The 13,105-nt window shown below is 40.4% G+C and overlaps 1 protein-coding gene across 3 annotated transcripts in view; it reads right to left on the reverse strand.

Annotated features, from left to right (window-relative positions):
* trip11 (thyroid hormone receptor interactor 11) overlaps positions 1-13,105 on the reverse strand; it is a 107,178-nt gene that overhangs the window by 28,109 nt on the left and 65,964 nt on the right. For all 3 annotated transcript variants that reach the window (XR_006312698.2, XM_087989660.1, XM_043697132.2), the window contains one exon: positions 5,904-6,007. Coding sequence is in view for 2 of the 3 variants with exons in the window: in XM_087989660.1 (XP_087845786.1) it covers positions 5,904-6,007 (104 nt within the window). In the remaining variant the exon portion in view is untranslated. The remainder of the gene's footprint in view (positions 1-5,903; positions 6,008-13,105) is intronic.

Raw genomic sequence — 13,105 nt, forward strand, 5'->3', positions numbered from 1 at the left:
GCATATGGCATACTGGCTTTTAATCGGTAGAGGAATTGAGTTCCGGAGCCCTGAGGTCATGTTGCAGTTGTATAAGACTCTGGTGTGGCCGCATCTGGAGTATTGTGTGCAGTTTTGGTCGCCATACTATAGGAAGGATGTGGAGGCACTGGAATGGGTGCAGAGGAGGTTTACCAGGATGTTGCCTGGTATGGTAAGAAGATCGTATGAGGAAAGGCTGAGGCACTTGTGGCTGTTTTCATTGGAGAAAAGAAGGTTTAGGGGTGACTTGATAGAGGTGTACAAGATGATTAGGGGTTTAGATAGGGTTGACCATGAGAACCTTTTTCCACGTATGGAGTCAGCTATTACGAGAGGGCATAGCTTTAAATTAAGGGGTGGTAGGTATAGGACAGATGTTAGGGGTAGATTCTTTACTCAGCGAGTCGTGAGTTCATGGAATGCCCTGCCAGTAGCAGTGGTGGACTCTCCCTCTTTAAGGGGATTTAAATGGGCATTTGATAGGCATATGGAGGATAGTGGGCTACTGTAGGTTAGGTGGGCTTGGATCGGTGCAACATCGAGGGCCAAAGGGCCTGTACTGCGCTGTATTTTTCTATGTTCTATTGTCACATGTACCTAGGAAGAGTGAAAAGTGTTTTTTTTTTGGCACGCAGTACTGGCAGATCAGACCATACAAAGTGTATAAGGGTAATAGAACAGAGTGAAGAATGCAGTCTTATGGCTGCAAAGAATGTGCACAGAGAGATCAAAATTAAATCTGAAATATGAGGGGTCCATTCAAAAGTCTAATTACAGCAGGGTAAGCTGTTCTTGAATCTGTTGGCACGTGAGTTTAAGCCTTTGTATCATTTGCCTAAGAGAAGATGGTGGATGAGATTATAAATCAGGGTGAGACGAGTCTTTGATTATGCCTTTCTGGGGCAGCGAGAAATATTGATGGAGTCAATTCTCAAATCAACAGTTTATTTTGTGGTGAAGGTTTAGAATATGCTATCATCATTTGGGAATTTGAAAGCAGAGGTATATGTCTTTTTGGTTTTTAGTGCTGTGAAGGCGTGATCTGTCTTTTTCAAGTTTAGGAAGTAATTTGGAACAGTGAGCTGAAGATAGCTTACATCGTATGATCCCTTGGAAAGACTAAGTGACAAGACAATTACAAACCAAAATTTACAGGATTTCCAAGGACAGACAGTTGAGGCCACAAATAGGTTAGGTTCTGAAGAAAATATTCATTCCAGCAGCAGAAAAATTTGTGAAAGTCTTCAGACTACTTCAGAGCTGGAAAGAAATCTTGAGCTGTTTTAACAGCCTCAAAGTAATCAAAAATCAGAGAAAAGTCAACAAGTTAGTCCGACTGCGCCTCTCAGAGAGGTGGAAAGAAGCACATCTGGTAAATTACTGAAAGGAAATACTCCCAACCTCATCAATTCGGTAACCAAATTATAAATTGAAGATAGGAGGCTTGCTGTTTATAAAGATGTGACTCTAATCAGAGAACCACAGCAAAGTTGCAACAAGGAATGAGACTAGCCCTGTACCAGCTGAATAAACTGGCCATCCACTCTAATCCCACTTTCCAGCACCTGGTCCACAGCCTTGCAGGTGATAAAGCTTCAGGCATACATCCAGACTCCTCTTAGTGTAAGATTCCCAACAAAAATAACAAACTAAGCACTGGATTCTAAATGGATTCTGGATCAATGGTGCCGGAAGAGCACAGCAGTTCAGGCAGCATCCGAGGAGCTTCAGCAGATTCTAAATACCCACCACCAATTGGGTGAGAAAAGCTTTCCTTGTGTACACTCTAACCACTCCACTGATCACCTTAAATCTTGGTAGACTTGGTGTGCCTTCCTAACTGACTGGGGAAATAGGACTTCCATGTCCATTCTATCCTATCCTTTCATTATTTCATACATCTTAGTTGGCACCACTCATCATCTTTTCTAAGGAAAACATCACACTACCCGATTTTTCCTCACAGGAACAATTTTCAAGCCACGGCAATAATATTGTACATCCTCTCTGTACTCTCTCTAAAACAATGTAATGTGGTGACAAGAATGGTTCACAAATCTCCATTTGTGGTCTAACCAGTGTCTTATATGGTTCTAATGTTACATCCCTGCTCATGTTTTCAACACCCCACTCAATAAATAGAAGAATCTCATATGTCTTATTTACCACCTTATAGCCTGTCTTATTACCTTCAGGGATCTGCGCACATGCTTGCACTTGCACTGTAAACTCCAAGGTGTCTCAGTTCTCTACTCCTCTCAATACCCTCTGTGTATTCGCTTGCTTTGTTTGCATTCCCTAAAAGCATAATATTGCATTTCTCTGGACTGAATTCCATTCATTATGTTTTCATTCACTTAAGGACTCATTGATATCTTCCTGCAGTACACAGCCATCTTCTTGACTACCAACCATCTGGGCAATTTTTATGTTGCCTGCAAATTTCCCAACCTTATGCCTGCAAGTCTAAATCATTAATGTATTCCAAAAAAGCAATGGGCCCAACATCAAGTCCTATGAAACACCAATAGAACCCAATTTCCATTTGCAAAAACATTAATCAACCATTAACTTGTTTCCTGTCAGTGAACAAATTTTGCAATTAATTACCACATTCATCTGTATCCCACAGGTTTTAATTTTTCTGACCAGTTGGGACAATAGCACCTTGGCAAATACCTTATTAAAATTCACATACACAATATCCACTGCACTACCTTCATCAAGCATTCATGTTACAAACAGAATGGAGTTCTTTTGAGGAAGACAAGACCTACCCTTAGGTATACCCAAAACCATGCTAACTATTTCTAATTAGACCATGCCTTTACAACTAACAATTTATCCTCTCTCTCAATATTGTTTCGGGTAATTTTTCCACCACTGACATCAGAAGGACTACCCTACAATTATTTCACCTACCCTTCATATCCATCTTGATTAATGGTATCATATTCACACATTCTATGGTTAGAGTTTAACATCAAAACAGCAATAATTATGCTTATTATACCTAATAATTCACACTCTTGCTTAACTAACATGATTTTCTGATGATTCAGCAGTGTTCACATTTCCTCACATACTTACGCAGTCCAGGTCCATGAACAATATGCAGGCCTGAGCTGAAAAGTGCTAAGTAACATTTTTGCTACAAAAATGTCAGACAATGGCCATCTCCAATATGAAACAGCCATGGACTCTTGACATTTAAAGGCTTTACCAACACCAATTCCCCACTATTAACATCCCAGGGTTATCAGTGACCAGAAGCTCCACTGTACTCATCATATAAATACAGTGGCTACAAGAACAGGTCAGAGGCTAGGAATACTGCAGCAAGTAACTACTACTGATTCCACAAAGCCTGTCCACTATCTACAAGGCACAAATCAGGAGTGCGCTGAAATAATGTCCACTTGCCTGGATGAGTGCAGCTCCAATAACACTGAAGCAGTTTGACACCATCCACGACAAAGCAGCCTGCTTGGTTGGCACTACGTCTACAAGCCTCCACCCCCTCGACCATTGCCGCATGTACTATCTACAAGATGCATTGCAGAAATTCACCAGAGCTCCTGAGACAAGCCCACAGCCATTACCATTTACACCTAGAAGGACAAGAGCAGCAGATATATTGGAACATCACCACCTGCAAGTATACCTCGAAGCCACTCACCATCCTGATTTGGAAATATATTGTCACTCCTTCAGAGTCCTTACATCGTGGATGGGTAGATCTACAGCTCACAAACTGCAGCCATTCAAGGAAGGTAGGTCACCACCACCTTCTCAAGGTCAACTAGGGACAATGAGTAACAAACGTTGACCACCCAACAATGCCCACATCCCACAAGGCAATAACAAAAATGTCAATCCTCTGGTAACATATCTTTATCTAGTGAAGATCTGGGCATGATCCTCAGATCATTTCTTCCTTTGCTCCTATTAACAACTCAGGATTAATTTGTCTGGAATGGTGATTTGCCCATCAAGGTCAATCCCCCTTATATTTTTCTTCATGTTTTGTTTATTTTAACAAATACTCCACATTTCCTCTTTAACTACAATGTCTACATCATCCATCTCCTTTGTGAAGGCAGAACCAAAATAAGAATCCTGCCCCATATCTTCTGTATCCATGCACAAATCATCCAGCACTGTACCTTTTCCTGAGTTATACACAGGCTCTTAATTTACTGATAAAACACTTTCAGACATTTCCCTATTATCGGGCAACATTTTTTCATATCCTCTTGCTGCTGGCCTAATCTCCTATCTCATTTAACCCCTGTACTTCCAAAACACCTCTATGCTTCCTGAAGTATTACTTTTTATAAGATTGCCATAAGTTCTATTTTACTGTTTTATCTTACCGTGTGCGATGGATAACCGGGGATTCTAGATTTGGCAGTACCACCAGCTTTCTTTGTGACACATGCTACACTGTGTCCTTAGAACCTCGCATCTGAAAGCTTTCCACTGCTTTGCCACTGACTTTCTGCAAAGAATGTGTCTAATCTGCTTCAGCCAGATCATCGTGGTCTTGTAAAGTTTGCCTTCCCAAATTGAGAATGTGTATTCTTGCTCTATCAATCATTTTTTTTTCTCTCATAATATGTTACATCTGACCATATTATGATTACTATCCCCATACTTTGACTTCATCCACTAGGATGTAGAATTGCACCCTCTATTCTTGGACATGATGTACGCTGGGTTAAAAAAAAATTCAGTTGCTCCGTAACATACATTACCTTGGCACAAGGAAGGAAACATACTACCCTGGAGCATCATCTGCTGAGAGAGAGAGATGTGTTGAAGTATTTAAATTCCATACCCAGTTTCACTGAAGATTAAACCGGTGAATTGCCTGGCACCACGACCTTAAAGAGTGTGGGACAGGAGGGAGAGATAGCAGAGAGGAGAGCGGAATGGGGCAGAAGTTCCTTCTAATCCCCAGCCAGTGTTCCCCCACCTCCTTCCCCTGTCCAAAAATGCCCTCAATAGATCCTGGTGGTCTTTTCTGCAGCTGAATCTGTCATCTTACATTTTAGAGAGAGTAAGTGACTTGCGGCACTCTTTAACCTGATGGCTTGATTTCTGAGAAATCACACAATAAAACCGTTTTTAAGCTAGAATGTTCAAACAGTTCTGAAGATAACAGTTCCTAAAGAACTTGTATTCCCAATAACATCTTTTCAAGTTGTCTTACAGGCTTTGGTTATAGTTTTCTTTCTTTTTAAGTAATAAATCTATGCACTTTTGTTAGAAGTACATTGACATCCTTGTGTCCATATGTTCAGTGATTGATCACCAGCAATTCAAAATAGAAACGAAACTTAGGGTTTGTCATGCCAGCATTCTGGAATCTGATATGTCCAATAGTCATCAACTGGGATCATAACAACTAATTAAACTGTCCAAATTGGTAAACAGAAAAGCTGAAAGCATCTTTACAATGACATACTTCACTTTCCCAAGAATGTGTAATAAATAAATAAATAAATATAGATTGTCCATGACTGATTAAAACCACTCAGCAGTATTGAATTGAATATATTTGCAGTTTAATTTCAGCAATCAAAACAAAGACTTGCACCAAAAAGAAATTGCTGACACTGAAGGAGAAGCTGTGGGTAAAGATAATCATAAGACACTATCTGGTTCAGATGACACTGTTTGTTCATGAACTGAACCAAAGACTCAACTAATTGCTGTCAAACACTTGCTATTGAAGTGAAGAAAAACAACCAATATAAACAGGACCTGACAGGATTCACTGATGAGAAATCAAAATAGCAAAGTTGTTTGTTAAATGTTAAATTGTTGAATTACACACAGAGTATTCTTAGACTAATACCTGTTTAAAAAAAGCTCACCTCCAAATCTGTGACTGTTTTCTCAAGATTTGATGCTTTCTTCTTCCACTCAGCAATGTCCTTCTGATACTTCTCCAATTCAGTTGCATACATCGCTTTCTCCTCTGCACAGGCGGATTAATTGTCACAAAAAATACATGTCCTAGTTAAATCAATGTGAGCAACATCTGCCAACATAAGTAGCCTGGAATTTACAACTTCCATTCACATGATCAGCAACGAATGTGTATTCATATTAGCCTTTGGGAAGCAGATGGTGAGCCACCTTCTGAAACTGGAGAAGTCTATTTACTTTATAGCTTTTCAGAGCAGCTTTTTAGCCCAACATACACTTGGTTGTGTTATCTCCGAGCAAACCAATTTTTCATGTGGTCTGAAGTCACACACAGGCTAAATGGGGTAAGGATGGTCAACTGCCTCAACTAAAAAGAACAGCAGTGAACTAACAGAATTTTTATTGTAATCCAGTGATTTAATAGTCTCTTTTACTAATGAGCTTTTTTATCACAATTTTTAAAATTAACTGAATTTAAATTCCCAATTCCTGGGGTACTATTTGAACTCATGACTCTGGGTTTATTAGTAACAAGTAATTGACCATCATGGTATTATATTCTAATTCAGATCTTGCAGAAAAGCAGAGATGAGCTTGGATGAAGCATTAAGAAGTTGAGTTTTCATCTAGGATCTGCTGAGCACGTATATAATTTTTTAAAAAGTACATGCTCTGATAGATGGAAGTCTGCCAACAATAAGTTTACATGACTGGTTAGCAAAAAGGATCCTATTTAAAAAACCTATAGCCATTGAAACTTGTGCTTTAGGAGCATAACTGTCTATCAAGACAAAGTTAAAAGTGGAGTAAGTCTGACTGTTGAGATACAAAATTTCCAACTCTTCTCTAAACCGATCAACATCCAAACTTTATTGCTTCCTTTAATTATCAATGTCAAAATATTGAGGGCATAATCTTTACATTAATTGTCATGAATTATCAATACTTAATCATGAATTATAGAGTCACAAGTGCTATGACACATAAACAGACCATCAGAAACAAGAAAATAGGAACAGGAGTAGGCTATTTGGCTTCATACCTGCTCCACCATTCAATATGATCATGGCTAATAATCCAATTAGTACCCTCCTCCCATTTTCACCCCATACTTTGATTTTGTTAACCAAAGAATTATATCTAACACTTTCTTGCAAACATTCAATGTTTTGGCCTCAACTGCTTTCCATAGCAGAGAGATCCACAGGCTCACCACTCCTTGGGTGAATGACCTTCTCCTTTATCTCAGTCGTAAGCAACCGACCCTGTATCCTCAAGATTGTGTCCACTGGTTCTGGACTCCCTGGTCATCAGAAACATCCTTCCTGTGTTTACCCTGTCTGGTGCTGGTAGAATTTCATATGTTTCTATGAGATTCCACCCCGCATATTCTAAACTCCAGTGAACATTGTCTTAATTGATCCTACCTCTCTTCATATGTCAGTCATGCCATTTCAGGAATTGGTCTGATAAACTTCGTTGCATTTCCTCCACTGCCAAACATCATTCCACAGATAAAGAAACCAAAAGTACACAAAGCATTCTAAGTGTGGTCTCACCAAGACCCAATACAATTACAGGAGAAAGTGAGGTCTGCAGATGCTGGAGATCAGAGCTGGAAATGTGTTGCTGGAAAAGCGCAGCAGGTCAGGCAGCATCCAGGGATGCTGCCTGACCTGCTGCGCTTTTCCAGCAACACATTTCCAGCCCCAATACAATTACAGACTTGGATGTGAGCATAAGAGGTATGGTTAGTAAGTTTACAGATGACACCAAAATTGGAAGTGTGGTGGACAGCGAAGAAGGTTACCTCAGATTACAACAGGTACTTCATCAGATGAGCCAATGGGCTGAGAAGTGGCAGATGGAATTTAATTCAGATAAATGCGAGGTGCTGCATCTTGGGAAAGCAATCTTAGCAGGACTTATACACTTAATGGTAAGGTCCTAGGGAGTGTTGCTGAACAAAGTGACATTGGAGTGCACGTTCATAGCCTCTTGAAAGGGGAGTTTCAGGTAGATAGGATAGTGAAGATGGTGTTTGGTATGCTTTCCTTTATTGGTCAGAGTATTGAGTACAGGAGTTGGGAGGTCATGTTGCAGCTGTACAGGACATTGGTTAGGCCACTGTTGGAATATTGCGTGCAATTCTGGTCTCCTTCATATCGGAAAGATGTTGTGAAACGTGAAAAGGCTCAGAAAGGATTTATAAGGATGATGCCAGGGTTGGAGGATTTGAGCTATAGCGAGAGGCTGAACAGGCTGGGGCTGTTTTCCCTGGAGCGTCAGAGGTTGAGGGGTGACCTTATAGAAGTTTACAAAATTATGAGGGGCGTGGATAGGATAAACAAACAAAGTCTTTTCCCTGGGGTCGGGGAGTCCAGAACGAGAGGGCATACATTTAGGGTGAGAGGGGAAAGATACAAAAGAGACCTAAGCGGCAACATTTTCACATAGAGAGTGGTACATGTATGGAATGAGCTGTCGGAGGAAGTGGTGGAGGCTGGCACAATTGAAACATTTAAAAGGCATTTGGATGGTATATGAATAGGAAGGGTTTGGAGGGATATGGGCCAGGTGCTGGCAGGTGGGACTAGATTGGGTTGGAATATCTGGTCGGCGTGGACGGGTTGGACCAAAGGGTCTGTTTCCATGCTGTACATCTCTATGACTGTATTCAGGTCCTCTCACTATGAAGGTCAAGAAACCATAGGTCTTCTTCACCATCTTCTGTCTCTGCACACTTACTTTCAGCGACTGGTGTACAAGAAACCTAGATCTCATTGCATTTCCTCCTTTCACAAGCTGTCACCATTCAGATAATATTTGGCCAATCACACCAGATCTCCAATTAGGCATGATGACTTGGCTCCATTCTTCTGCCTTCTCCACGTTTTCTATTCAAATATTAATCCCATGCCTTCATGAATGCCTCAATTGAACCTAACTCCATCACATTTCTAGGAGATCATTCCAGTCCAGAATACATCTGTTGTGAAATCGCTTTTTCTCAGATCACATCTGCTTCTGTTACAAATTGCTTTGGATACTGTGCCCTCGCAATCTCAATCCTTTTACAAGCAAGAACAGTCGTTCCCTATCTACTCTAACCATACATTTTGTGATTTTGTGAAAAGCTCCAAGACCATCTTCTCTCCAAAATAAAACGAACAGTCACAACCGCTCCAATTTATCTTCGTTACTGAAGCTTCTCATCCCTGGAGGCAAATCATTCTTGTAAACCTCTTCTGCACTCTCACTAATACATTCACATACTTTCTTTAGCATTCAATGCCCCTTTTAGTAAGGGGAGGACACAGCATGCTTCATTAACTGAAAAAGCTCAACATGTCTGGACAGCATCTGTGGAGAGAAATCCAAGTTAACGTTTCAGGCCCAGTGACCCTTCCTCAAACTGTTGACTAAATAGACAAAAACTGAACAGAAAAGCTAATTAATTGGTGATGCATTGGGGGTGGGTGGGGTGGTGGGGGAAGAGGTCAACTCCACCCAACCATAAAAATTTTGTTTAGTTAAGCATTTTAAATAGAGCGTGAAATCACAAAAAACAATGACACAATTACCTTATTGATGTAAGAAACTGCATGACTGCCTCGTTGAAACACCAGGGTGTTCATTAATCTTTACTGGTTTGCAGCCACAACTGCTAACATGGGGACAATTTATTCATAAAGCATTTCATTACATGCCCAGAGCTCATTACACTTGGTATTAAACAATTACCTTTTTTGTTTGTACTCAAGGAGAATGATTTTAATGCTGAGAAAGTGCAACAATTGAGCAACTAGAAAAGCTCCTTTTACACTGGCCAACTGGAGAACAGACTACATGCATCACTGTGAATTATTTTTATTGGACTCTATTGAATAGATGGTCATTGGGTGTTAATCAACAGTAGACTCTGTACAATTATAACTTTGAGGGCCAATTCTTCCTAAGAACAGAATCAAAACAGCTAGTCTACAAACCTTGAGCAAATAAATGTTTAAAAACCTTTTTTTAAATAAATGACTGACTTTCAGCTCTGAAGGTCATGACTTATTTGTGATCATTCAAAATTCATCTTGCACAGTCTACAAACAGGTGTAGGGGAGGAAGAGGTTCAATTCACTCTCCCTTGTTAGCATCTTGGTCCAAGACCAGATCCAAGCACAAAATATCATGGCATCAGGTCAAATATCAGTGTGGATACCTCTGGCTATAAGCAAAAACCACCTACCTTCAGATGATGAATAATACTTTTTCATGCTGACCACTACTTGAAGGAAGTAGTGAGGATGGTACAGATGCACTCTGGGAATCTAACCATCGCTCTTGATATTCAACTACATTATTAATACTGAATCTTTCATTGTTAGCATCCTGGGGGTTTCCCATAGACCAGGAAATGAACTGGACTAGCCATGCAAACACTGTGGCTACAAAAGGAGGTCATAGGCTGGGAATACTGCAACGAGTAACTAATATCCTTACTATACAAAGCCTGTTCACCACCCACAAGCAACAAATTAGGAATGGACAAAGTGGATGGCTGGGCAAGGTTAACAAGTACACAAATGGATACAGTGGGCAAGGAATGCAATTGCAGGTGGGTTGAATGAATAATAACACCAGAGTGGGGTGGAGTGGGAGGTGTCAGGTCGAGTGGAGTGGTGGTTGGCTCCTGGCAGATCGATGGGAGCTTTAATTACATCGACAGCGGCACAGTAGGCCCAGTGTGGTGGAGCAGTAGTGGCTCCAGAATGAACTGTGATGTGAGGGCGTTAGTGGGCATGGAATTCATTGTGGAGGGCACCCCCTACCCAGCAATGACAAGCAGAGCAGAAGAGAGAAGAAAGAACTACTTTTAGTTATATTTTAGTTATAGCTCAACATCTTCTGTAACTCAAAATGGTGGAGCGTGGCAACCTATTACTATTTTCACTGTATTTATTTGTTAAATGTAACACCTGGAGTGTCCCCAGAAACAATTCTAAAACTTCCTGTGCAGTTTCCACCAAGTTAAGCATGTCAAGATTTCAACACAGTCCAAATGTGCATTTTTGGTCATATGCTTGTCTCTGACAATTTGTATCAAGGCTTAAGGGATAATGACTGGGCTCTAAATTAGGGAAAAAAAAGGGAGATCAAGCTATCTCACCAGGCTTGCAATGAAGAGTTAAGTGCAATAAGTTGAACTGACTATACAATCTCTTGCTGCACAGCACATCCAACTTGACATGTGGCATGATCAGTTTCAATCCAAACCATTAGATCAGCACATACAGAATATCCTGACAGGTCTGTTTTAACAAGGATGTTTCTTTAAATTGATTGAAAATATGTCATTCTCTGATCAATTCCATATAATTAATCAAATTTAAAGACTGAGAGAACTGTGGATGTTGTAAATCACAAACAAAAATAGAAAGTGCTCGCAAAGGTGACCTGAGGAAATTGAGAGGAATGGTCACTCGACCCACATGAACTCTGATTTCTCGCCACAGATGCTGCCAGACTTGCTGAGCTTTTCCAGCAATTTCTATTTGTGTTTTTAAAACTTGACAAACTGGATTTGAGCCAAGTTTGATTTGAAGATTAAAAATCACACAACACCAGGTTTTAGTCCAACAGGTTTAATTGGAAGCACTACTCCTTCATCAGGTACACCACGACTACCTGATGAAGGAGCAACGCTCTGAAAGCTAGTGTGCATCGAATTAAACCTGTTGGACTATAACCTGGTGTTGTGTGATTTTTAATTTTGCGCACCCCAGTCCAACACCGGCACCTCCATATCATGATTTGAAGATAGTTTTCTTTCTAATGTTGTTCTCACATATTTATTGTCCTCTTCCAGTACAATTAAATTTTTAAATGGCAGATGTAATAGCTAGCGCTGACGGTGGGTGCAGTAGCCAAAAGGTAGGGGCAATAGCTCTTTAGGCTTCTTGGCCTGGTACTTCCAAAGAGGCAAAACTAAGAGACACAGCATGCTAAATGGTCCATAGTGTTAGGTGCATTCGTCAGAGAGAAATGGGTCATGGTGGGTTACTCTTCGGACTTGTTGGGCCACTCTTCGGACTTGTTGGGCCCAATGGCCTGCTTCCACGCTATAGAGAATCTAATCTCATCTAAGCTATATGGGCTACATTCTGAAACATTATTTAAATGTTTTCCCTCTTGGAAAACTTTTTGTTCTCTAGACACAGATGCTTTTCAGCTATAACTCCACTGTTAGTCTTATTTTTCGTATTCATGAAAAAGTCAATGCATCAGTGCACCTTGAACACCAATGACATCACTAAAGGTATCAGTAAAATAATTACACAAAGGCTTATGCATTATTCCCCATAAAGCAGAAGTCTTCTTTGGTTTATAAGACTATACTACAGCATTCCAATACACTGCACAATGGAATAAGATGAAATATCTGAGGAGCAGAAGAATCAATGTTTCAGGCATAGGCGCTTCATCAGGTGGGCATTTCAAATAAACCTGCTGGACTGTAGCCTGGTGTTGTGAGATTTTTTAACTTCATTCTGTCCAAATGATGAAGGGCTTATGCCTGAAACGTCGATTCTCCTGCTCCTCAGATGCTGCCTGACCTGCTGTGTTTTTCCAGCATCACACTCTTGACTCTGATCTTCAGTATCTGTCCTCACTTTCTCCTAGCAAGACTAAGTATGCTTGGCATATGCATCCCTCACACAGCAACTCCACATCAAGGCAAAGCCATTATGGGAGGTGTCAAGTCAAGGTTACTTAATGGAGGATGCAGAAAAATCAACAAAAAAAAACAGAATGCTCCATACATATAATCTTCGCCCCCTAGTGTCAGATTTAAGAGCACATTTGGGCAACTTGCTCTTCAAGCCTCCTTACTCATTTGGACAGAATGAAGTTAAAAATCACAACACCCAGTTGTAGTCCAACAGGCTTAGTTGAAATTAAAACCTTAAGTCATCTCAAGGCTGACTTGAAAGAATTTCTGGGATTTACACATTAATACGTCGAAACCTGTATTCCCATTCTAAGTGATTAGAGACTTTTATCAGCAATTTAGGTTTTTTAATGCATCGCATCAATACTAAAAGCTGTGTCCTATGATCCTGCTCCGCTAGCTACCTGATGAAAGAATGAAAGA

The sequence above is a fragment of the Chiloscyllium plagiosum genome, unplaced genomic scaffold (genome assembly GCF_037043375.1).
Source record: "Chiloscyllium plagiosum isolate Xiang-an unplaced genomic scaffold, Cpla_swu_hap1 HiC_scaffold_8, whole genome shotgun sequence".
Taxonomy (NCBI): domain Eukaryota; kingdom Metazoa; phylum Chordata; class Chondrichthyes; order Orectolobiformes; family Hemiscylliidae; genus Chiloscyllium; species Chiloscyllium plagiosum.